This window comes from Macrotis lagotis, chromosome 4 (assembly GCF_037893015.1).
Source record: "Macrotis lagotis isolate mMagLag1 chromosome 4, bilby.v1.9.chrom.fasta, whole genome shotgun sequence".
Classification (NCBI taxonomy): domain Eukaryota; kingdom Metazoa; phylum Chordata; class Mammalia; order Peramelemorphia; family Peramelidae; genus Macrotis; species Macrotis lagotis.
The window spans coordinates 248,773,361-248,800,615 of record NC_133661.1 but is presented as its reverse complement, the minus strand read 5'-3'; the positions used below and the strand labels follow the sequence as shown (position 1 = coordinate 248,800,615).

Sequence of the window (27,255 nt, the reverse complement as noted above, 5' to 3'; positions counted from 1 at the left end):
CAACTGAGAAGACATACACAAACTTTGACCCCCTAGAGGTGGAAATTTATGTTACACCTTGTTCTGGGAAGAGTAAGTTTTTAACCAACATAAAAAAGGATTAGCTCACCCTTTTATTTTTATTTTTTCACAAAATTAGGGAGAATCTTTTTTCTTTTTTAAATAAGGAAGACTCTTGAGATATATGAATTCATATACAATATCCCAAAAGTTTTAGTGCATAGTTAAATGATTAAAATTCAATTTTACGCTCTTACATCCAAAAATTGCATTTCTGTATATGAACATCTATACTCTTATTTCCTGATTGCCAAAACCCTTCTCTAGTCATGACCTGGGGCAACTAGATGCACCAGACTTGGATTAAGGGAGATCTGGGTTCAAATTCAGCTTCCGATATTTACTTTTATTTAACCCCCTATTTGCCTCAGTTCTTCAGCTATAAAGTAGGAGCACATTGGAGAAGGAAATGTCAGACTCCTACAGAATCTTTGCAAAGAAAACCCCATGGACTTTTTGAAGAAAAGTCCATGGGGTCACAAAGAGTGAAATGCAACTGAATAACTGAACAACAACTGATGACCTGGTTTTACCCAAAATTCCACAAATCCTTATTAATTTAGAATTATTATAGAGAAAAGGCATAAATTAATGTAAAAACTGGATTAGAATCTATTTTAAAAGAGAGTTTCATTGCTTTCTAGTCACTGAAGTGAAAATTAGGAAAACCTAGATTCTTGTCCCACCTACTTCTGTTTTACCTAAATAAATGACTTTGACTTTATAAAACTTATCTGGTCCTCAGTAAAAATTAGGGGATTTGACTAGTGGTTTCATTCAACAAGCATTTATTTAAAGTCTACAGTGTGCAAGGCACTCTGCTAAATGCTGGGGATAAAGAGAAAAAAAATCAGATAATCCCTACCCCCTAAGGATTTAGATTTTACTTAATCTTTTGAGGTCTCTTCCAATTCTAATGGCTATGAATAATCTCTTGAAATCATTCCATAAAAGATTGCCTAACAAAGTCTCCTTTTAAAAAACAGATGACTCATATGAATGAGCCCATTAAGAACTTTTTGATCAAATAGTTTAAGTATTTAAATGACTGCTTTTCTTAATTGGATCAAACTTGTCCTCTTAAATCTTTTACATTTTTTTCTTACAAGATTTGCTTAGGTAGGAATTTCTTCAAACACAGTGTAATTTAACTCATTCTTGGGTATACTTTGGCTGTTTTTGAGGTCTTTGATATCTTTGATGTAGGGAACTCAGTGAGGAAATTTATTGAACCCACGCAGTTCAGCAGCAGTTTTACAATTTATAATCTTAAAAAAGTGGTCCAGAACTCTGAAAGGTTAAGTCATTTACCAAGGGTCAGTTATGTTTCTGAAGCAAAAATTGAAACAGGTCCTTCATGACCAGCTCTCTATCACAGAATACTTAGATGAATTTTTTAAAAAACTAGTATTTTATATTCTAATAGTTTACTATTCAATGGCAAAAATGCTATTTTTGTTTTACTTAATTTCTTTTAGAATTAGAGCACTAGCTTAGCTCAACTAAGAAGGGAGGCTACTTATTTTATTTTTAATTTAAGGGATAAAACAAATTTTCCACGACATAGAATAATAAAAAAAGATTGCATATGTAAAACTAAAAATATATTATGTACCACTTACTATTCCATGCACATATATAATACATTTCTTTTTTTCTTTGTTCTCTCTCCCTCCCCTAACTCAGATGGCAAAAAATAATTGTATGTGAAACTGAAAATATGTTATGTTCAACTTGCTATTCCATTCACATATATAATATTTTTTTTCTTTTTTCTTTGTTTTTGTTCCCTCCCCTACCTCAGATGATTACTATTATTTTACTGCCTCCCATTTGGACTTCTAGAAATTGAAGGATTTTTAAATGTCATCCTTCCTCTTTTAAAAAAGACAAGAAAAAATCTGCTTATTTTTAGCAAATATATTATCTGATAGACTGAAGTCCATCAGATGGACTCAGTGGAATAGTGGGGGTTAAATTGCTGACTTGTTCTAGGATTTACATAGTTATTCTAACCAAGCCAAGAAATAAGTCAGCATTTAAACTTAAGTAAACACTCCAAAGATTAAAAAAAATCTTTTGCTGCAATTATTTACTCAGCCTTTTCAAATGTTTACAGTTGACTCTATTATAGATCACCTTCCTGGTATGGGTCTGATAAAAATCACACCTCAAGGAACCAAAGAGAGAATTGTCAGAACCTTAAAATTCCTGATCTTGAAGTCAAGGTTAAAATTGTTAGCACTGTGGCCTGGATTGAGCTGATGACTATAAGCCACAGTTGTTGGTCTAGGTAGACTGAGATTTTTTTCACAGATATGAGGTATTAAGTTCAAAGCACAATTCACTCTATTCCCAAGACATGAGTCTAAAATACTCATGGAGAAGTGAGAGGCTCAGAAAAATTCTGTCTTCAGGTCTTGAGAGGTAGTTATTCCCCCACCCACCAGTGGAAACATCATTGAATTTGGACAAAAGACTGGTTTTGGACCCATTCCTACTATTTTCTACTTTTATGAATCCCTGTTTCAGAACAAGGACAAATGAGAGGTCTGGACTAGATCAATCAATCAATAAGGCTTTTTCTTTTGTTTTAAAAGTTAATTAAATAAGCATTTATAATGTCTCCCTCATGCTATCCCCCTTCATTGAACAATTACATAAAATGAAAAATAAAACCCTTATAACAAATACACATAGTCAATTGAAATAAATTTCATTAATCACATCCAAAAATGTATGTCTCATTTTGCACCTTAATTCCATTACTTGTCTGGCAGGAGATAGTATAGCCTTCTTTGAGGAACAGTTCCAAATTCAGTATCATTGAATATTACTTCTTAAAGGAAAGTGAGGTATAAGAAGACTAGAAAGATGGGAAAGGGCCAGGTTTTGAAGCTTGTTTTAAAGGTCAAACAGGGAATTTTATATTTAATCCTGAAGGCAATAAGTAGCCATTAAAGTTTATTGAATAGGAAAAATATATCCAGATTAGTAGTGAATTAGATAAGCATGTTTTATCTTTTATAGGCTTTTATAGGCTTTTTATAGACAATTGTTGTTGTTGTTCATTCTTTGGCAAAGATATTGGACTGGTTTTCCATTTCTGAGGAAAACAGGTTAAGTGACTTGTCCAAGGTCACATGGCTAGGAAGTGTCTGCAGTCAGATTTGAATTTAGCTGTCTTCTTTATTGCATTTTTTAAAAAAAAAAAGATACTAGGTGTGCAGAAATGTAAAGTAGACTTTAAAGAAATGGAGATAAGTTTTGGAAAAGATACAGGTTGTCCGTGAAGGGAGAGGGAAGAGGAGGAGTGCCACTGTTATAGTTTTCTGTATTGCTTCAGGTGACCTTGCACAGTTCACCTATAGATCTTTCTCATCATCTCACTCCCCACTGGGACAGTGACTGCAGCATTTACCACAATTTAGGAGGAATTTAATCAATAAAGCATTTATTAAATTCTTAATTTGTGTCTGATGTCTGATACAGTGCTAGATGCTGAGACACAAATCTTGGGGGGGGGGGAGTGATCCACCCCCTCTTTCCCTAAGGCCACTCATGATCTGGGGCATTATCAAAGGCAGCAACTCCTTTGCCTCTACACACACCATTTACTTCAATCTTTCTTATATAATCAATTAATCAATAAACAAATTTCTAAACTAGTTTCCAATCATTGTGCTAAGCTTTGAGACAGTCTCTACCCTCAAGGGACATGCAATCTAAATGGGGGAACATCTAATTAAATATATTCATGGCAAACTACATCCTGAATAAATAAGAAATAATTATCTGAGGGGAAAGCATTAGAATTAAGTTGAGTTCGGGTAAGCTTCCAGTAAAAGATGGGATTTTAGTTCAGTCTTAAAGGAAGCCAAACTTGTCAGACAAATAAGGAGAGTCTCCCAGGAATGGGGGACAGTCAGAGGAAATGCCTGGAGTTAAGAGATGGAGTGTATTGTTCATGAAATAGCCAGGAGATCAAAATCACTGAATTGAAGAAAATGTGTGGGGAGTAAAGTTTGAGAAGTTTGGAAAGGTAGATAAAGGGACTTTGAATGTGAAATAAAGCATTTAATATATTTGATCCTGGTTATAGAATCTTACAGAGGTTATTAAGTAGGAGTGCGACAGAATCCAACCTGCATTTTGGGAAAATCACTTTAGTGGTTGAAATATAATCTGGATTGGAGTGCAGAGTAACTTGAGGGAAGCAGATCCACCAACAGACTATTACAATGGTTCAGGCATGAGGTGATGAAGACATGGTCCACAGTGGTGGCAGGGTCAGAGGAAAGAATAGGGTTTATTTGAGAGAGAGTGAAAAGGTGAAATCATCAGACTCTGACAACAAATTGGAGCAGGGAGGTAAGAGAAACCCAGGAATCCAACATGATTCCTAGATTGTGAGTCTGAGGTACTGGGAGGGAGTCTGGGGAGGATGTTGTTCATCTTCCCATGACATCAGGGTGGTGGTGCCATGGCCTTGCAAATGAATTGGACTTGAGTGAGGGGTGCTATAGTAAGTTCACCAGCCTCATTTTCTCCTCTGGAATCACCTGGATCCAGTGGCCAGGGGTGAATCGGGATAACTGGAGATGGCCTTGGATACCAGGCCGAGTTAAATGACTTGCCCAAGATCACACAATGCCTAACTTCAAGGTGGATGCTCTAAACACTAACTTACCTTATCTGGAGAGCTGGGAGGAAAGTTTAGTAGGAAAGATAATGAGTTCTGTTTGGGATATACAGTTATCTTTTCTACATAGTAACTTTCCCCTTTGGGTTAGCATGAGAAATTAAATGGGAATTTGGGGGAGAGTTTTCTAGAAACTGCAGACATCATGCAAAGACCAGCAGACAATGCAGAAAATGTTTAGAAACTCAGAAATGCATAAAATATATAATTTATTATAAAATATATCATTATATGTTATCCTTTAATTCTATAAATATGCCCACATTTTTCAGTAAGGCACTATCAATACTCTGAAAGAAAAAAAATTCAAACTTCTCTGATATGAAAGGAGGACCAAAAGTTTTTACACAAATTTTCCAGATTGTACCCCTAACCCCCAGGGTTGTGGAAGGGATAACTGTATGGAGCTGAGGATAGCTATTAGACATCTAGTTTGAGAAGTGTTTGGAGGTTAACAAGAATTTGGGTCAGGATAGGTATGAAAATTATAACAAAAGATGGAAATTAAATCCATGGGAGCTGATGAGATTTCCAAGTGATACAGGATAGAGTGAAAAGAGAAGAGGCTCTAAAGACAGAAACCTGATGAACTGGAAAAGGACCCAGCAAAGGAGACAGAGAAGGAACAATAAGATAGGTAGGAGTAGAACCAGGAGAGAGTGTTATCCCAAAACCTAGAGAAAAGAGAATATCAAAAAGGTGATCCACAGTGTCAAAGGCTGCTGAGAAGTCTAAGAGAATGGACTGAGAAAAGGCCTTTGGATTTGGCAACTAAGAAATTATTAGTTTTGGAGAGATGGTTTTAGTAGAATTATAAGGTCAGAAACCAGATTATAAGAGATTAAGAAAAAAGAGAGAAAAGTGGAAGCAACCTAGCATAGTCTTTTTGAGAAACTGATTGACAATCTACTCTGACTCCTAATCTCTAATTTAACCTCTCATGCACTTTTATATATTTTTTTAAAATAGTATTTTCCCCAATTTTATGTGGACAATTTTTAGCATTCAGGTTTTCAAGAATCTTATGCACTTCTTATCCTTGAACAATTTCCTCTCTTTTAGGACACTATCTTTTCTAGATGTAATCACAGGCTCAAATAGTTAAATAGTTCTTGGAGAAGAATATGATTTCTGTCTCATCCTGGAGGCATCTAAGTTGTACTCAACCCTTTCAATAAACACCTTTCAATAAATGGGGCTACATAAGTGTGTATATAGTATATAATATATTACATACAAATGTGTATACACATACACAGACAACAAAGTAATTTAGGGAGAGATATTAGCAGCTGAAAGAGGCAGAATAGACCTCAAAAAAGTCGGATTTAAGTCTCTAGATGGGTAGAAGTTGAAGTGAATAGGGAGTGTATTCTAAGATGAAGGGCAACTTGTGTGGAGCTGGGAAATGGAGCTTTAAGTGTGAGGAATGGCAAGCACTCCAGTTTGCCTGGAATGAAAACTAGGAGAAGAATCAACAAAATAGGAATAAAAGGTAGATTGGAGCCAAGTTATAAAGGACTTGAAATGCCAAACTAGAGAGATTATTACTAACTTTGGAGTTTCAGTGGAAAGAGAAGGTCAGAAGTTAGATTATAAGTGCTTGAGAAGAAAGGAAGAAGAGAGAAAAGTGTTTGTAGTTGGTCCTACAAATAAGAGGGAACCATTGCATTTTGGTGAATGGGGGAGTCATGGTCAGATTTGTGCTTTAGAAAAATGGCAGCTACATGGAGAATCATCACCATTATTTACTTAAGGGTTGAGGATGGATTAGAATGAGAAGAAATTAAGGCAGGGAGTCTCTTGGAGAAGCTATTGTTGCAGTTTATGAAGAGATTTTATGGCTTGTCAAAAGTATGTTTTGTGAGCCACTTTTGTGAGCCATTGCAGTTGTTGGAAAAGTAAGAAAGAATTTTGTCCTAGTTTTGTTACTCTCCTCCACAAGTTTTGCTCCAGTCAAACTGGATTCCTCATCCCACCTCAATGTTTTTATTTATATTATTCTCTCCACTTAGAATTTCCTCATCCCTATTCCCATCCCAAAGTCCATATTTTGAAATGATACCACCCATCCTTAAAGCCTAGGTTAAATGCAATGTCACCCAAAGAGCTGATTCTGCCTGGTGAGGAAGCATCTTTCTTCAATCTTTGCAACTTCCATGCTTTGGGACACTTAATCGTAGAAATCACTGAGTCCTTACCTGAACAAAATTCCCCTCTAATGCTAACTTGTGATCATCAAGCCTCTGCTGCTCTCTCCCTCCTCCCACTCCCAGACAGCCCCTTCAACTTCCCTCAACCATTATGTTTCATTATGTGTTATAGCTTTGGGTGCTTTCTCTCCTGACTTAGATATCCCAAAGGCCGAGATGGTGTCATTTTTAAACACTGTGTCTCTTCTTGGTGCCTTGCAGAATATTCTATACATAAGGGGCTTTTAATAAATTGTTTATTGAAGTTGAAGATGTATATTTTCCTCATCCCTTTAGTCAAGCATGTGGTGGGACAGGATGGAGCTTCTTGGATAAATGATTTAATTCACATTTTTATGAAAGGGTGCTTTCAGTTTATTTACGACTGGGATTAAAAAATCCAAGTAGTGATCTAAGGAAAAAGGAGGAAGAAGAGAAGGCTGAGTCCCCAGAAGGTGGGGGATGAACTAAACTTCAGTGGAACAAGGAAATACTGGCTCCCCTGAAAGTGGAATTGATGGGGAAGATCCCCATTACTTAGGAATTCCTTGGATGACCCCTACTAGATACTCTTCACTGGTGGGAATTCCCTTCTTTGTTTCCACAGCCCCAAATTGCTTATAGCTGACTGTAGGAGAGACATTAGACAATCCTCCCCTCACCACCCCCATCACGCATATGAAATTATGTTAACTGATTTTTATATTTGTGTAAGGGGGAAAAATAAGAAATGAGAACAAAAGGCATTCTATGAGAATAAATATTGTGTGACTTGAAGAAACAAATATTGTATGACTTGAGAAAACAAATCCTCAAATCTTTTATAGGAAACCCTGGAATTTTTTTTAAAATGGAGAGGGATCTTAAAGATTCTCAGAGGAAATACCTCTACTGAGGGAAAATGTCCTCTATCTTTACCTTCCCAGACTTGTAAATTTGACAGAACGTTCAGCAGCATAACTTGTGTAGTCAAAAGAGCATAGATATTGAGATGGAAACCTGGATTATAACGATAACTTCCTGACAGGACCTTGGTTTCAAGTCCCTCCCTTCTATAATGCAGCCTTCTTACAGCTGCCAAATATCCTAAAATACAAGTCACTTTTCAACTCACTAACTTCAGGGATTGCCTATGACTTTATTTCTTCATCTTTAATTTCCATGTCAAAACCTAGAGATTCTCTAAAAGCTCTTCAATTTCTTCCTACTTCTTCCAACCCTTCTTAGTCTTCCAACCCTTACCAAATATTTGGCTGATACACAGCTCACATGTATCAGATACTCATGAATATATTTAAAAACCTTAAACTTGCCCAAAGTCCATAGACTTAGAACTGGAAGAAAGCTTAGAGGTCATTCAGACCAACCCTTGTCAGTTTTTGTTGTTAATAATGTCTTTTTATCCTTCATTCTTTTTTTTTTTTTTAGTTTTTTTGCAAGGGGTTTAATGACTTGCCAACGGTCACACAGCTAGGTAATTATTAAGTGTCTGAGGTCACCTTTGAACTCAGGGCCTCCTGACTCCAGGGTCAGTGCTTTATCTACTGCACTACCTAGCTGCCCCTCTTCTTTATTATTGAAGAAGACCATGACATCAGGGAGGAGATGCCATGACAAGCAATTGAATTGGATTTGAGTGGGAAGACTAAGTCACCACCCTCACTTTCTCCTCCCCAGAGCCATCTGGGTCTAGTAGCCAGATATGAATCAGGATGACTAAAGAAGGTCCTGAATGTGAGGCAATCAGGGTTAAGAGACTTGCCCAAGGTCACACAGATAGTAGGTGTTTGAGGCTAGATTTGAACTCCTGTCCTCCTGACTCCAAGACCAGTGCTCTATCCACTGTGCCATCTGACTTGTTGTATTCAGTTGCAGCTGACTCTCTATGACCCCAGTTGGAATTTTGTGGGCAAAGGTAAGGAGTGATTTGCCATTTCCTTCTCCAGATTATTTTACAGATGAGGATCTGAGAGCAAACAGGATTAAATGATTTGCCCAGAGTCAAATAGTGTCTGAGGTTGAATTTGAACTTGGGGCTTCCTGATTCCAGATCTAGCCCTCTCCATTGTGCCAGTAATGCCATTATTATCTTAGTTGCCAATAATGTCATTATTAGGATATCTAGAAGGAACTTCAAAGGTTTAGATCAACTGAAAGACCTACAGGCAAGTAAATGGTCTTTTGACTTCAACTTGATCTCCCTTTAGTTCACACCTTCCATTCCATGCAAAGCCTATGTGCTAGGACCACAAAGACAGATAAACTTTGTTCCTTCCTCCAATCTCACATAAGCTACTAATAACATAGAAGGAATTTGATCTGTTTTCAGGTTTGTAGTGCTGTCCCCTTTGGGTCCTGGACTCTGATCTCTATTCAAATGGGATTTAGAATGAATTTATTTTATAACTGCTTTACTCAGTTCTGAATTGCTTCTGGCCAGGGATTGGGACAGGGATCCTCGAAGGGATAACACAAGGAAGGAGGGTGAGCTATGGGTGAGCCCAGTCACAGAAACCTGAGGTCTGGGAGAAATGTCAAAAATAGTAGGAACAGGAATGCGGGTGGGAAAAGAAGAACAAGTCCCCTCTGGGTTATGTCATTTCCCTTTTAAGGTGAAATCTAACCCCTTTCTCTTTTAAATGCCCGCCTGGTTGTTGGCCCCGAGTCTTGGCCATGGCAGGTTGGTGGGGTTGGTTTCTCTGGGGCCCCTAGCAGGAAGCAGCGAGTCTTCCATTTCCAAGGTAATGACAGATTTCCTGTCAAAGGTGGTTTTCTGGTTAAAAACTGTCGGTTATTGGGTTCTCCACCCCACCCCTCAGGCTATCTAAGGCCAGGCAACCTGTTTACCGAGGAGACCTGGGAAAGAGTTAATATTGGAGCCCGGAACCCCAGAGAGGATGGACTAATTGTAACTTCCCGAAAGCTGGGTTAACCCCCAGTGGCTGCAAGATTGCCAGAGGTGCCATGTTCTTCCTCTATGTGCCCTCCCACCTCCAGGCCCCTCCTCTCAGCCTTAGGGGTTTGCCCAAGGCACTCCAGTGCATAGAATTTACAGTAATTGTTGCCACTGGTGGAAACTCTCAGAGGGGGCGAGGAAAAGGGCTAGAGGAAGGGGAAGGCCATGACTCCCGTCCCCGGTTCCCTTCTCACAAACAACCCCCAGTCCAGTGTCCTGTTTATCTTTTGTAGGGCTTTCCGTAAAGTGGGGATGCCCTAACTCAGAGATATTTGGGTAAATAGCTCTTATTCTCCTTCCTTAGAAAGACAATTCCACTGACCTCATTCATCCTCAATAATGCATTCTGAGTAGATTTTTCCAGATTACTCCCTCCTCAGTCTCTTAGAATCCTAAATTTCCATTTCATTTCAACTCAAATACCATCTCCTAGTCTTTCAGGTGTTGGTGCCTGCCCTGCCCAATTTTCTTGCATTTGTTATATGCTTTTATATATATATATGTGTGTGTGTGTGTGTGTGTGTGTGTGTGTGTGTATATATACATATATATATATATATACACATATATCTCAAACTTAATATTTCCAAAACAGAACTTTCCCCCCAAACCCACCTATCTTCCAAATTTCCCTATTACTATCATGGACCTTATTATCCTCCTAGTCACCCAAAATTGAAACCTTGGGATTGTTCTCTACTACCCTCACCCACCCCATATATACAATTGGTTGCCCCCATCTTACTGATTTTGCCTCCACAATATCTCTCAAATATATTCCCTCCTCTCAACTTATAGGGCTACCACTCTCTCACCACCTCTTTTTTTTGTAAACATTGCATTAGTCTCTTATTTGGTCTCTCTGCCCTAAAACTATCCCCTCTCTAATCCATCCTCCTCATGGCAGCCAGCAGTCAAAGAAATTTTCCTGAAGTACAGGTCTGATCCCATCACCTCTCTGCTCAGCTAACTCCACTGACTCAACCATAAACTCCCCTGATATTTAAAAATTTTTCCAACCTAATCCCTCCCTACTTTTCCAGTTCTCTTCATTGTTCCTCTCCCTTCCCTTTGTGATCCAGTCTCCCCACTCTTCCTTGAATATACCCTGACAGTATCTTTGCATTGACCATCTTCCAATCCTATAATACACTTACTCTAGCTTCCACTTCTTGGAATCACTGACTTTCTTTAAGACTTAGTTCAAATTCCACTTTCTCCATGAAGTATTTCCTGATTCTCCTCTCTAGCCACCACTTCATGGCTCTCTTTTTTTCCCCTTTTCTGTTGGATTTAATTGTTGTTGTTCTTCTTCAATCATGTGGGTTGTATCTGACTCCTCATGATTCTATTTGGGGTTATCTTGGCAACAGATGCTGGAGTAGTTTGCCATTTCCTTCTTTAACTCATTTTACAAATGAGGAAACTGAGGTAGACATGGTTAAGTAACTTGCCCAGGATCACATAGCTCGTAAGTGTCTGAGGCTGAATTTCAATTCCATCCACTTGCCATCTCGTGCCCTTCTGTTGTGAACATTTAGTATATATTATGCATCTATTTAGATGCATACATGTGGTTTTTCCTATTAGAATGTAAATTCCTTGAGGGCGGGGATGGTTTCACTCTTGTCTTTATATTTCCAAGCTTTAGTATGATACCTGGTAAATGATAAGAACTTAATAAATTCTTGTTGGCTAAGTCATAGAGCAGGGTGCTATTTATGAGTGAAAAACAATAAAACTCAATAATGTATATTGAAGTGGATTCTACTACCTTGACATTACTTATTTGTGGGTCAAAATAACAGTCTTTGGAGGGTCTACTGGTGCCATAGGAAAAGAGAAACTTTGGGTCAGTTTTGTTGTCAGGGACATAATCAGAGTTGTGTAACTAACTGGAAAGGTTTGTGGACTCTCCCCTTTTGGGGATTATCTGTGGCCATTTTAAAATGCCAGACTGTCTTCTATCAGCAAACCTCATAAGATTTCTGACTCACCAGTCCTCTGCCACAGTTGATAGGTGTTCAAAGAATATGCTGATTTTTTTTTTAGTCATGTCTGACTCTCTGTGACCTCTTTTGGAGTTTTCTCAGCAAAGATCCTGGAGTGGTTTTCCACTTCCTTCTCCAGCTCATTATGGCATCTGAGGGAACCAAGGCAAACAAAGTTAAATGACTTGCCCAGGGTCACATAGATAGTAAGTGTCTGAGACCAAATTTGAACTCAGGAGGCCGAGCACTCTATCCCCTGAGCCACCTAGTTGCACAAGAATACAAATTCATTTAATGTTTACCTAAGCAACATTTAATTTAGTTCAACAAACATTTATTAAATGCCTACTATTTACAAGTTCTCTGGTAGATACTAGTTAAATAAACAAATATAACAAAGAGTTTACAGGCTGAGGTGGGGAGAGGGGTGGAGAAGGTAGAACACATACACAATTGTGTTAGATGGGTTCATGGGGACCTGTGAAGAAGTTCAGACAAAGTATGATATAACAATAAAGGAGAGACTATCTCTGAGGGTAGGTAAGGAGTCACAAAAGCCTTTAGAGAGGAGATGGTGCCTCATTAGACTTTGGAGAAATTGGACATGAATAAATATTGGCTTTCCCTCACTTTTTTCTTTTTGTTTTTGTGGGACAATGGGATTAAATGACTTCCCCAAGGTCACACACACAAGTGTATGAGTGTGTGTACAATTCTGGGGACCCAATTAGGAAAAATATGTCCAAGCTAGAGCATATCTAAAACAGGAATTCTCAACCTGCACTCCATGAACTTGTTTTTAAAAATGTTGATCATCGTATTTCAATATAACTAGTTTCCTTTATGATATTAAATGTTGTATATCTTTTAAAATATATTTTCACAAGAGGTCCCTAGGCTTCACCAGACTGTCAAAGGGGTCCATGACTCAAAAAAGGTTAAGACCCTCTGATCTAGAAGATAGTAACCAGAAGGGACTGTGAACAATGTTATATAAGGATTAGCTGAAGGATCTGTGGATGTTCAGCCTGGAGAGGAGAAGCTGGGGAGGGCTGAGGGTTCTGATGGAAGTTTCCACTTATCTGGAAGCTGGACAGATGGCAGAAAGATTAGACTCAGTTTCCCTAGCCCTGAAGAGCAAATGAGGACTCATGAATGAGAGTTAAAGGGAGGTAGTTGGAGTTTCATTGTGAAAAGGACTTCCTAATGATTAGAACTGTTTGAAAAGGTGAATGGGATGCTGGGGTGTATTGTCAAAAGAGGGTTGGATTTGGAATGAGATGTGTGACAGGGGGTAAGACACCTGCCCTGTCTGAGCATCCTTTGCCACCTCCACAGAATGGTGCTAATAGTATCAGCTCTCCCTGCCTCATAGGGATATAGAGATCAGATGAGAGAATTAAAGAAAAGCATCATACATGGCAATGCTTTGGCCAGCACTTAGTACAGTCATGCATATGTGCTTAATAAAGGCTCACTATCAATGATTATTATTGTAAAGAACTTTTTTTTATTAAAGATTTTCAAATATTGTCTAGTGGGGGGAAAGGGGAAATGAGACTCAGTTGTCCAAGAAGTACATATAATTTATGCTTCAGGACCAGATAAATTCTGAGATTCTATGATTCCACATGAAAATATTAGCAGAAAAGGCAGGGTTGCTTATTATGTGGGGAGGCAGCCTTGAATCAGGAAAATGAGTTCAAAGCTTGCCCCTGACATATATACATACTGGTTTGTGTGATTCTAGGTAAGGTAGTCTCTCAGTGTTTTTATGAAAATTTTAGTCTATAAAGCTTCAAAATATATGCTGATCTACATTAATAAAGTAGGGTTTTGGGGATCTAAGGAAATTATAAATTCATCACTCCTCCCAAAAGTGTAAGCCCCCCAAATCAGATGGAAAATGTGCTCCTGAGCCTCATGAGAGGGTAATTTATTCTTTTTTTCATATAATCATTCATTTCTGAAATATTTTCAAGCAGCTAAGTAGAACAATGGAGAAAGTTCTGGATCTGGAATCAGGAAGACCTTAATTCAAATCCATCTTCAGACACTAGTTGTGTGACCCCTGGCAAGTCACTTCACTTCCATTTGCTTCAGTTTCCTCATCTGTAAAATGCTGGTAATAAATGCACCTACCATCCCAAGGTGGTTCACAGAACCAAATGAGATAATTGTGAAGTGATTAGCACAGTGTCATAATGAGTGATAAGGAAATGTTAGCCATTATTGTCACTATTCTTTAAATGCTAAGTCTCAATGAATTATAATTATTGATGCAAAAGGTGAGGAATAGAAATACTTTAGTATTTAGATAGAATAGGAAATTAAACATAGTCCCTGATCAGAGTACTTTATTGGTCTGAATCCAAATAAAAGAAAAGGAGGACCAAGTGTAAAAAAAAAAAGGTACACAATAGCATATATTTAAAGCTTGATAGGAGACTTGTAGTCAATGAATCAATCAATCAACAAGAACTTATTAAGCACCTACTAAGTACTATTAAGCACCTATTAAGCATCCATGCTAATCAATAAGCCTTTATACATGGCTTATTAATTCATACAAAAGAAGAGGGGGGGAAAAGTGATCCTTGCCCTCAAGGAACTCACATTCTAATGGCAGACAGCATGAAAATAATAACATTTATTAAAATATTCACCAAACTCTATCTACTGAACCACCTAGTTCACACACATACACACACACACACACACATACACATGTACACGCACACACATGACAGAGGTAGAGAGAGAGACTACAAGGCATAGAGAGTGGGATGGAGAGAAATAGCTCATGTTAATAAAATACTTTAAAAATCTTTATTTATTTATTGTTAATTTATTGAATAAAACAAGCATTTCTATAACATAGTATAATAAAATGACTGCACATGAAACAATAAATCTGTTAAGTAAAATTTGCTATTCCTTTTAAACATATAATAAAGTTATATAAATTTCTTTTTTCCTCCTCCCTCCTGCTCTACCATTAAACACGTATCTATTTATCTATATGCCCATATATAGATAAATGTACATGCATATACATGAATACATATACAAATATATATAGATATATAGAGGTATCTATAGATCTCTATAGATGTTCAAATAACATACATATACAAATATACATAAATCTATAGATGTAAAATCATTCTATGCATACTTCTCATTATCAGTTTTCTCTGGATGCAGATAGTGACTACCTTCACATGTTTTTGTAGTCAATTTATGTATATATGATATCAAAATGATGTAGTTGCTCAAAGTTGTTCTTAAAACAATAATGCTGTTTCTGTATACAATATTCCCTTGTTTGTGCTCATTTTACTCTTCATTATTTTGTGTAAGTCTTTCCATGTTTTTCTAGGATCATTGAACTCATCATTTCTTATAGCACACAATAATATTCCATTGCAATCACATACCACAACTTTTTCAGCCATTCCCCAATGGATAGACATCCCCTCAATTTCCAGTTTTTGGTCACCACAAATATTACTGCTATAAACATTCTAGAACATATAGCTTCTTTTTCTCTTTCCTAATCACATCTAGAAATAGACCTAGTAGTGCTAAGTTAAGAAGTATAGACAATTTAAATAACTCTTTGGACATAATTCAACATATTTTTTTCCAGAAAGGTTTTTCAGCACATTTTGCCAATGGCAGTTCTATGGTATAAGTTGTGCCTGTATTACTAATCTCCATTTTAAAAATGAGGCAACTGAGGGTCAGAGAGGTGGAACAATGTGCTTCTCTATTAAATATGGCCATTAAGAGTCAGAATTAGGATTTAGCTTAACCCCATCTCCAGTGCTTTTTCCATTGCATGACACAGTCTCTTTTTCTTCATATGAATTTCTAATTTGACTCCCCTGACCCAACCATCTCAACTTCTCAATTATTTTTCTGCCTCCCATTGAACACTGAAGTGATAATTTTGTGTCCTGGTCTCTCAACCCACAGGAGAGTGAAGATCTGGAGAAACAAAATGCAGCTCTCCGCAAGGAGATTAAACAGTTGACGGAGGAAATGAAGTATTTCACTTCGGTGCTGAGTAGCCATGAACCACTGTGCTCCATCCTGGCCACCACATCACCATCGCCTCCTGAGGTTGTCTATGGAGCGCACGCCTTCCACCAGCCCCATGTCAGTTCCCCACGATTCCAGCCCTGATCAGGAATGAGCATTAGGGACTCCAACAATCAATTGCAGGGATTCTTCCCTAGTATTTCCAGTAGGAGAGTCCACAGAAGACTCAAAGTTCTGGTGAAGGGAATATAAACTGGTTTTTGCTACAACAGCTTCATCCACTTCCAGCTGGATTCTCTCCCTCTCTAGAAAGAAGGTTGTGGAAGGTGGGGTACTGAGGACATGAATGACTGATGGGTGCTGGCATGAAATGCCAGAGCTTCTTTTACATTGTACGTAACACACAGTGTGTATCCATATCTTCTATTGGAAGTATGACAATGGCAACTGAAATACAGATCTGAAGAACAAGAGATGATAGCATGGAAAGAGATTTATTTTTCTAAATAAAAGTTAAAAGAAGCAAATTTCAAAAAAAAAAAGCATAATTTCTCCCTCCCCTTTTCCCCTTTGACTTTGTAATCACAGAGTTTCTTCTCAAATAGACTGTATAAGCTTTATGAGGGCAGGACCATTCTTACTTCTGTGAAACAATATTTGGTGTTGGTAATAGGTGCTAAATGATGCTTGTTGATTGATTGATCCCCCCCCCCCCCCCTATAGAGAACATTTTCATATTGGCAAATAGCCATATCTCAACCTGAAATTCCTGATTAAAATGGCTTTCTAGTGCTTCCCAACCATTGGGATTGAACTCTAAATGGGTCACTGTGTTCTTATAAGGGATACACAACTTTGTTAATAAGCAAACATACCTTACATTTACCAAATAAATGTCATGCACACACACACACACACATATATGTATATCTATATATCACACACTATACACAAGTATATAATATACAGTTTGCAAACAGGGTATTTAAAAAAATCTCAGTGCTAAAATGTTAAGCTGTAAACTCCCCCAAATTAACAAAGACTATCATGATGCCTTGTATATTATCCATATATTACATTTTTGCCTGTGTATGTACATTATTTCTATTTAGTAGTTTATTTTCCCCCAATTACATGTAAGAATAATTTTTAATATTTACTTTTAAAACTTTAAGTTTGAGATACTCTTCCTTTCTCCCACTACACCCGACTCAATGAAAAAGCAAGCAATTTGATATAGATTACAAATGTCATGCAAAATATTGCCATAATTGTCATGTTGTGAAAGAAAACATAGACCCCAAATAACGTAACCTCAAGAAAAATAAAGATGATGTCTGTATTCAGACATCATCACCTCAGCATTCTTCTTAAGTCCTTCAGAGTTGTCTTGGGTCATTGTATTGCAGAGACAAGAATATTTCAGTAACTGTACATAGTACATTTCACTTTGCATCAACTCAAGTCTTTCCAGGTTTTTCTGAGAACCTCTTGTTCATCATTTCTTTTTTTTATTTGAAATGTTATTTTATTTTATTTTTTCCAGTTACATGCAAAGATAATTTTTACCGTTCATCTTTTTGTAAACTTCTGAGTTTCACATTTCTTTATCTCCCTTCTTTCCCTCCATCCTCCCCATGACAATGAGTAATCTGATATAGGTTTTACATGTATAAATATGTTTAATATATTTCCATATTAGTCATGTTATGAAAGAAGAATCTGAATTAAAGGGGGAAAACACCATGAAAAAGAAAGGCAGAACATAAAACAAGTTTTAAAATATGAAAATAGCATGCTTTGGTCTGTACTCAACCTCCACAGGTGTTCTGGATGTGAATGGCATTTTCCCTTACACATCTCTTAGAATTATCCTTGATCAATGAACTGCTGTGAGGAGCTAAGTCCATCATAGTATCATAGTTGATCATCATACAATGTTGCTGTTAATGTGTCTAATGTTTTCCCATTTCTGTTCATTTCACTTCTGCCCATAATTTTTTCTTTAGTTTTTTTTTTTTTTGTTAGGCAATGGGGTTAAGTGGCTTGCCCAAGGCCACACAGCTAGGTAATTATTAAGTGTCTGAGACCAGATTTGAACCCAGGCACTCCTGACTCCAGGGCTGGTGCTCTATCCACTGTGCCACCTAGCTGACCCCCATCATGTTTTTAATAGCAGAATAGCATTCCATCATAATCACATTCCACAATTTATTCAGCCATTCCCTAACTGATGGGCATCTCCTCATTTTCCAATTCATTGCCACCAAGAAAAGAGCTGCTATAAATTTTCCTTTTCTTTTTTGATTTTCAACTCTTTGGGATTATAGACTTAGTAGAGGCATTGCTAGGTCAAAGGGTATGCTTGGTTTTATAGCCTTTTGGACATAGGTTCAAATTCCTCTACAGAATGGTTGAACCAGTTCACAACTCCACCAATCTCACATTAATGTCTCATTTTCCCTATGTCCTCTCAAACATTTGTCATTTTCCTTTTCTGTTCTATTAGCCAATTTAATAGGTATAAGGTAGTACCTCAGAATTATTTTAATTTGCATGTCTCTAATCAATAATGAGTTGGAACATTTTTAAATATAGCATTGTGAGCCTTATCTGAAAACATCATATCTTTTGATCATTTATCAATTGGGTAATGGCTTTTATTTTTATGAATTGTCTCAGTTCTCTATATGTTTTAGATATGAGACCTTTATCAGAGAAATTTGCTTCAAAAATTTTTTCAGTTACTATTGCTAATTGTGTTTTCCTCCATCTTATTTCCCCCATCCTCTGTTTATTCTTTTCTCTCTCCTTTCACTCTGACCCTCCTCAAAAACGTTTTGCTTCTGCTTACCCCCTCCCCAATCTACCGTCCCTTCCATCATATCCACCCCTTCCCCTTTCTCTTAGCCCCATCCCCTCCTACTTTCCTGTAGGAAAGATAGATTTTTATACCCAATTGAATGTGTATGTTACTCCATCTTTGAACCAATTTTGAAAAGTTCATTCACTCCCCCTCACATGCCCCCTCTTCTACTCCAACATAAAACTTTTTCTTGCCTCTTTTATATGAGACAATTTACCCTCATTCTATTTCCTCCTTTCCCTTTCTTCCAGTACATTCCTTTCTTCCCTTAATTTTATTTTTTAGTTATCATCTCATCATATTCAATGTATATGTATGCCCTCTGTCTATATATTCTCCTTATAACTGGTCTAATAATGAGAAAGTTCATAGGAATCACCAGTATCATCTTCCCATATAGTAATAAAAACAGTTCAACATCATTAAGTCCCTTATAATTCCCTTTTTATGCTTCTCTTAAGTTTTGTATTTGAGGATTAAATTTTCTGTTCAGCTGTAATATTTTCATCAGGAAAGTTTGAACGTCCCCTGTCTCATTGAATATCTATCTTTTTTCCTGAAACAGTATGTTCAATTTTATTAGGTGATTATTTTTTATTGCAATCCAAGTTCTTTTGCTTTCTGAAATATCATATTCCAAGTCCTATGATCCTTTAATGTAGAAGTTGCTAAATCTTGCATTTCCTGACTATGACTCCATGATATTTGAATTGTTTCTTTGTGGTTGCTTGCAATATTTTCTTCTTAATCTGGGAATTTTGGAATTTGGCTATAAACTTCCTGGGGAGTTTTCATTTTTGGACGTCTTTCAGAAGGAGATTGGTAGATACTTTCAATTTTTCTTTTACCCTCTGGTTCTAGAATATCAAGGAAGTTTTCCTTGATAGTGTCTTTAAGAGATGATTTCTAGGCTTTTTCTTTCTTTTTTTAAGCAATTTTTAAGTTATTTCTTCTGGATCTGTTTTCAAGGTTAGTTGTTTTTCTAATGAGATATTTCACATTGTCTTCTGTTTCTTCATTCTTTTGGTTTTGTTTTTTAATTTCTTGATTTCTCATAAAGTTATTAGCTTCCATTTGCTCAATTCTAATTTTTAAGAAATTATTTTCTTTAGGGAGCATTTGTACTTCTCCCCCTACCCCCAAATTTGGTCAGTCATTCTTTTAAAGGAGTTTTTTCCTTCAGTGAATTTTTGTGCCTCTTTCCTCATACTTTTCCTGCTTTTTAAAAATTTTCTTTCCTCATTGACTTTTAGGACTTCTTTTATCATCTGGCCTAACTCTGGTTCTTTTTTTTTTTGGTAAGGCAATGAGATTAAGTGACTTGCTCAAGGTCACACAGCTAATTAAGAATTAAGTGTCTGAGGTCATATTTGAACTTAGGTCCTCCTGAATCCAGGGCCAGTGCCCTATCCACTGAGCCACCTAGCTGTCTCATAACTCTGGTTTTAATGTATTATTTTCTTCATATTTTTGTGTCTCCTTAATCAAGCAGTTGACTCTTTTTTCATGATTTTTTTTTGTATCACTCATTTTTCTTCCCAAATTTTCCTCTACCTTCTTATTTGATTTTCAAAATCCTTTTTGAACTTTTCCATGGCCTGAGACCAATACATAAAATTCTAGGAGACTTTGGATGTCAGAATTTTGATTTTGTTATCTTCTTCTTAGTATGTGTGTTTCTTTAACAGGGAGATTTGCTGAGGGGGAGGGGGCTTGTAAGGATTAGTGAGGGTTCATTTATCAGTGAAGAAATCACAAGATTTTCTGACTCAGGGTCAGAAAAATCATAAATTTTAATTCATAGATTACTTGGAAAAGTGACATGTTAATTCACAGAGTTCTTTGGGGTGGGAGCAAGGTAAAGAGAGTGAGTTTTTAAGAAGATAGTAAAATTTAAACAAAGAAGCTGGGTTGTTGAGAATAGCAAGGACAGTTAAGAGGGGGGAAGAAGAAGAAGAGAAATACAGCTACAAGTAGAGCTGCTCTGATTATCTAAGATCCTCAGAATTCAGCAGTTTGGAGAAGGTGACCAGAACTTTTGAAGGGAGTATAGCCGTCCTCCTGTGCAAGGACCAGGGAGTAGTTTAATGCATGACGTAAGATTGTCTTCCCATATCTGGAGGAGTTAAAAATTATAGTTCAACCTAAAACTCTTAATTTAAAATTAAAATTTATAGCATCTTAGCTGACTGGGAGTTAGAGTTGTTGTTAATACAAGGAAATGAAGGGATTTATGATATATAACTAGGAGGGCCCAGTGAGATAACTTGGAGACACTAGTTTAGATAGAATTATATAACAGAGCCAATATAAATAGAGAAGCTTTAATAGTTTTAAAATATTTATTTTTTAAGAAAGATTTTGTTTTGAGATTTATGATTTTTCCCCTAATCTTCTCCCTGCCCCCCACAGAAGGCATTCTGTTAATCTTTACATTGTTTCCATGGTATACATTGATCTAAGTTGAATGTGATGAGAGAGAAATCATATCCTTAAGGAAGAAAAATATAGTATAAAAGATAGCAAAATTACATAAGATAATGTTTTTTTTTAATTAAATGTAATAGTCTTTGGTCTTTGTTCAAACTCCACAATTCTTTCTCTGGTTACAGATGGTATTCTCCATCTCAGGCAGTCCCAAATTGTTCCTGATTGTTGCACTGATGGAATGAGCGAGTCCATCAAAGTTGATCATCATCCCCATGTTGCTGTTAGGATGTACAATGTTTTTCTGGTTCTGCTCATCTCGCTCAGCAAGATTAACTATTTTTAACAGAATGCCTTGTAAGCAAAAAGAAAAGGATTATAAAACTTGTCAGAATTCTAGTTTTTGTCTCTAATACAGAAAAGAATAAAGGTGACAATACTTCTTTCTACTCAAAGTTCCCCTGCTCCATATTGATCTTCCTTGTTACCATAGTCACTTTCCATGGACAGATTTTTTTTCTGTTGTTTGCTCATTTTCACAGTCTATGACTTGATTTTAACTCTTTGTTAAAGTAGGGCTCTGCTTCCAAGGTAGAGGACATACTGTGCCAAATGTCTGGGATTTTTTTTTTTTTTTTGCATCTATTTTCAGAGATACTTCTAGGGACTTGCAAGTTTTCACTTCTTCCAAAGTGGTATGATCTAAGGAGAGGAGTTTCCTCCTTTCTTGGCCTGTGCTGTGGTCTGTGAGTGACCACAAGCACTCTTTTCTTCCCGGGAACTGTGAGAAAATTCCCTGCTCCCCCACGGCAGCAAGTTCAGATAAGTTCTCCACATAGGTCAGAGTATGGGTAATGGGAATGAATGTATCAGTGCTAGCAATGAGACCCCTGTAATTTCCTTCTGACTTCCTTCCCTTCTTCTGTGGGCTGAGAGCTCCAGAAACAGCTGCTGCTATTGATTCAGTGCCTCCCAAGGACTGGTCTTGGTTTGCTGGGGTTGGGTCTACTTTCGGATCAGTCTGCTCTGATGTCTCTCTAATCCTTGTTCAATAAATAATTCCAAACTGATCTTCCAAGTTGTCTTGGACTGGAAAATTGTTTCATTCCATCATCTTGTATGTTCTGCCACTCTAGAATTTGTTATTAGTCATTATTTAAATTAGTCATTATTAGAATTAGTCATTATTTAAGGGTATTAGGAGAAGTTTGGGGGAGAGCTTGGAGGAGTTCCTGCCTTTACTCCTCCATCCATTCAGGTCACAACTTATCCATACCATCTCAACATCCTGTTTGAGAATTAGCCATATTTTCCCATAAATCCTTCACAGTGAATCTACCAAATATGATAATATTTCAAAGGTACTACAGCAATCCTGAGGTTGTCAATCTGTGGTCTCTCACTTTATCTAGGTAACAAACCTATCTCCTTTTTTGGATCACACATCTCCTAGATATTACCTCTTAGGTCACTTCTTGTCTATATGGTATATAGATCCACACTGGAAATATTGTTGCCCTCTGGTAACCCATAAAGATGTCTCTCATTGTTCTTTGGATTGGTTGAAACTTTTAGTTTTAGAGTTTCTGGTGCATAAGATCATTCTCCCTTGAAAGGGCAACATCAAAGATAATGGACTTGTAATTACCATCAAAGCAGGGAAGAAAATAGAGATGCATTATCACCAAAGTTGTTCATCACTGTCATCATAATAGCTGACCTTTATATAGTATGAATGTTTACAAAGTGTTTGTCATATCTCACCAAAGTTCTAGAGATGATTTGAAGAGGCCTTTAGGTTTTATTGTGACCATTTTACAGATGTGGAAAACAAGGTTCAGAGCAGTAAAATGACTTGCTGATAGTTATACAAGTAGCATCAGAGGCAGGATTCAAACTCATGTCCCTCCTGATTCCAAGTCAAGACCTCTTCCAGTATGCCTATCTCTTGATTCATCATGGAAGGTGTCTTCCTCTGCTCCAGATGGAAAAGTGTCTCTCTGTTGATGGTGAAATCCTCCAGGTGCTATTGAAGATATATTAATTCCATCAAACCCTAAAACTTCAAGGCTTCCTCTATAAGATAAATTATCACTAAAAAGAGATTGGTTTAACAATCCTACAAGGACTTAAAAGTTTTCAAATGTGTGCCAATGCTTTTGTGAATAATAAAATACAAATGTGTTTAAAGAGTGTTCATTGAATTCATAGTGTATTTTTGTCATGATGTATTTTTAATGAATATTAGTGGCAATAATAATAACAATAAAAACATTTATATTACTTTGCAGTTCACAAAGAGTTTCATATATATATGGGTGTCCCAAAAGTTTTAGTGCAGATTTTAAGCTTCAATAAACTAAAATAAAGCTTAAGCATTAATTATTTAATTTTATTCTCACAATTGCTCTGGGGAATAAATTCTACGATTATTACTATTTTGCAAATGAGGAAACTGAGAAAGAGATCAGGGGACTTGCCCAACACTGTCTGAGTTGGAATTTGAGTTCATGTCTTTCTGACCCTAACCCTTAATCCACTAATACAGAGACATTTACAAGGTGCAATAGCTAGAGCACCTGCCCAGGAGGCAGGAATACTCATCTTCTTGAGTTCAAATCTGGACTCAGACACATATTAGCTGTGAGACTCTGGACAAATCACTTCATCCTGCTTGCCTCAGTTTCTTCCTCTGTAAAATGAGCTGGAGAAGAAAATGGCAAACTGCTTCAGTATCTTTGCCAAGAAAACCTCAATCCGAGTCAGAGTCAGATATGACTGGAAAACAACTGAACAGCAACCACCACCAATATAACTATTATCTTCAGAAAGGTCTTTAATATTTCTACCCAGGGGAGTGTCATACTCCAAAAGGGTGGAAATCGTTACTTTAGTACTTGATGATATGTGACTTTTTCTTTCGGATATAATATTCTTCTATTTTAGGTGTTTAGACTTCTCACAACTGATTTTTATTATGTATTTCTAATCTTTCTGCTCTTCCCTCCTTTGCCCTTTTTCTCCACCTACACTTTTCCTCAGCAACTCAGAATCATTGGATCTCAACGAAAAGAATTTCAATCAACAAGTATTTCAAGTACCCACTGTGTCAGTCACTGAATAAATGAATGAATGAATGAATACACGGATGAATGAATGAAACATTTTGTTCAGCATTTATTATATGCAAAGCACTTGTTTTATGAAAACACAAATAGAAAAGTAAAACTCCTTGTCCTCTAAGTAATACACATTCTAATGCAGGAAAACTAGGTACATAGTAAATGGAAGGTCATTTGAAAAGAGATATTAGCAGCTTGTAGGACCCAAAGAGGCCTGTTGCAGAAGATAGGCTTTGAGAATTGTTTTGAAGGAAGTCAAGAGACTACGAAGTCCAACTTGTGACAAAGTCTTTAATTTTCTTGACTTAGATAAAATCAACTTTTTGTGTTCATTGGGGAAGAGAAAGGAACAGAATAGGATGACATTTGTTCAGTTGTTTCAGACTGGCAGAGACACTGGAGTGGTTTGCCATTTCCTTCTCCAGCTCATTTTACAGATGAGGAAACTGAGGCAAACAGGGTGAAGTGACTTGCTCAGGGTCACACAGCTAGTCAGTGTCTGAGATTGTATTTGAATTCAGATATTCTTGACTACAGTCATGGAGCTCTATCTAATCGCCATACCATTAACCAATTGATTTCTTTCTCAAGGCCAGATGATAGTCACCTTCCCCCTCACTGAATTTCTCTACAGGCTTTTCCCCTGTAGTAAAGAAAACTGCAGCTTGTGTCCAAAGGGAGATATCTAAATTTGGCTCTTCTTGCCCTGTTGACCTGGATGTTATCTCTCTTGCTTGGTAAAACAAGATTTAAAAAGCAAAGGCTCTGCTGCTGTTAGCTGCCCAGAAATGAACTTAGCTGAGCAAAACTAAGATTTCTTAGGCCTTTGTTTGAGATTTCTGCTCTATTGTACCACCTGAATCCAGCAAATGATGAATGCTCCAATTCTGATATCTATCCTACTCTTCAGAAAATCTCAAGTGCTCCAAAGTCTTCCAGGGGCTTGTATGCCCATAGGTCAAATTGATGTTCACACAGCTGTTCACAAGAACAACTGCTGAAGGTCCAACCTAATCTACACGATGTCAACTGGTGGCTATATACAATGGGTCAAAGTCCCAGGAATCTGATACAGCTCCATTGCTGAGACACAACCGGTTAATTCCTTTTGTTCTCTGCCAAGACTTTCTCTATTACTACATTGTCTCTCTTCTGACTTATTGCCAGCTGTTGAACTCTCCCCTGATGTCTCCAATTGATTGGACTCTCCCAAAGTTACTTTGCCTTTATTTGATTTTTATTTCTGTACTCAAGTTGTTCCCCCTTCTTCCCTAATATAATCGAAAGGCAGAGCTGAGTTCTTTTTTCCTTTTTTGGGGGAGGGAGGGAGGGGAGTATGATTCCATTACATTCCCCAGAACCAGGAACATGATAAATTGTTGTTGAGTGAGTGAATGAAGAGATGAAGTGGTATTGAAGAAATCATAGAATCATGAAATTTCAGGTTTGTGACCTCAGAAATCATCTAGACCAATTCAGGCAAAAAGAGATGCCCCTCTACAATACAAGTGTAACAGCAAGGGATTCACAACAGTTTAGATTCCTAGTCTGATGAGGTAGGTTGCAAAGGTCCCAAGTCCATAGTACTTCTATTTTTAGGGGGTGTAGGCTCGTGAGGATGTTCAGTTAGAGAGGGCTAGAATACCAGCCTACATGGGAAAGATCACTCACCCTTTGTAGGTCTCCCATAGTTCTCTCTGAGCATCCTTATGTCACAAGCAAAGGGACACAAGAAAATGCTAATGATAATAATAGCAGTCATTGTTATCATAGTAGTAGTAGTAGTGGTGGTGGTGGTGATAGTAGTGATAGTAGAAGTAGTAGTAGTAGTAGTATTGGTGGTAGTAGTAGTAGTAGTATGATGGCAGTGATGGTGGTGGTAATAGTAGAAGTAGAAATAGTAGTAGTAGTGGTGATGGGGGTGGTGGTGGTGATGGAGGTGGTGGTAGTAGTAGTTGTGGTAGGGATGGTAGTGGTAATGGTAATAGTAGAAGTAGAAGTAGTAGTAGTAGTGGTGGTGGTGGTGGTGGTGGTGATTGAGGTGGTGGTAATAGTAGAAGTAATAGTAGTCATAGTAGTGGTGATAGTAGTAGAAGTAGTAGTAATAGTAGTGGTGGTGGTGGTGATAGAAATAGTAGTAGTAGTAGTAGTAGTAGTTGGTAGTGGTAGTGGTAGTAGTAAGTAAAGTAGTTGATAATGGTGGTTGTAATTAGTTCAGTTAAGTGGCATAGTGGATTTTGTCAGGTCTGGAAAAAGGAAGACTTATCTTCCAGAATTAAAGTCTTATCTCAAACTCTTACTAGCTCAAACTCTTACTAGTTGTGTGATCTTGAGCAAGACAATTACCTTGTTTACCTCAGTTCCTATAAAATGAGCTGGAGGAACTCCAGTATCTTTGCCAAGAAAACCCCAAATGGAGTCACGAAGAGTCAGACACAGCTGAAAAGGATTGAACTAAAGCAGTAGCAGTAAATATTTTACATCTTAAAGTATCATATGAATACCATGATATTTTAAAATAATTTTAGCATTAAAATTTACTATTAGTGATATGAATATTAAAATTATCATGTTAAAATTATTATTATAATCAATTGTCATGACGGTGTTTTAAGATTTGTGCAAGATAGTATTTCATTTAATCTAACAATTGCTATTAATATCCTTATTTTACAGGTAAAGAAACTGAGGTAGAGAGATTAAGCGATTTGCCCTGGTCACATATCTAGTAAGTGTCTTAGGTCAGATTTGAAGAAAGAGCACTCTGTCCACTGAACCATCTCACCGCATATCAATCACTGGTGTTTATTTATTAAATATCAGATTAGATCAGATAAATCCTTGAACAGAATAAAAGAAAATGTCTAGAAATAGGTGCATAGATATGGTGCT

At 37.1% G+C, this 27,255-nt stretch overlaps 1 protein-coding gene across 1 annotated transcript in view; it reads left to right on the top strand.

The window, feature by feature from the left end:
- BATF (basic leucine zipper ATF-like transcription factor) overlaps positions 1-18,551 on the top strand; it is a 38,092-nt gene extending 19,541 nt beyond the window's left edge. Inside the window, exon 3 of the mRNA XM_074235691.1 lies at positions 15,883-18,551. Within this exon, the coding sequence (XP_074091792.1) occupies positions 15,883-16,092 (210 nt within the window). The 3' untranslated portion in view covers positions 16,093-18,551. The remainder of the gene's footprint in view (positions 1-15,882) is intronic.
- Positions 18,552-27,255: the final 8,704 nt, after the last annotated feature.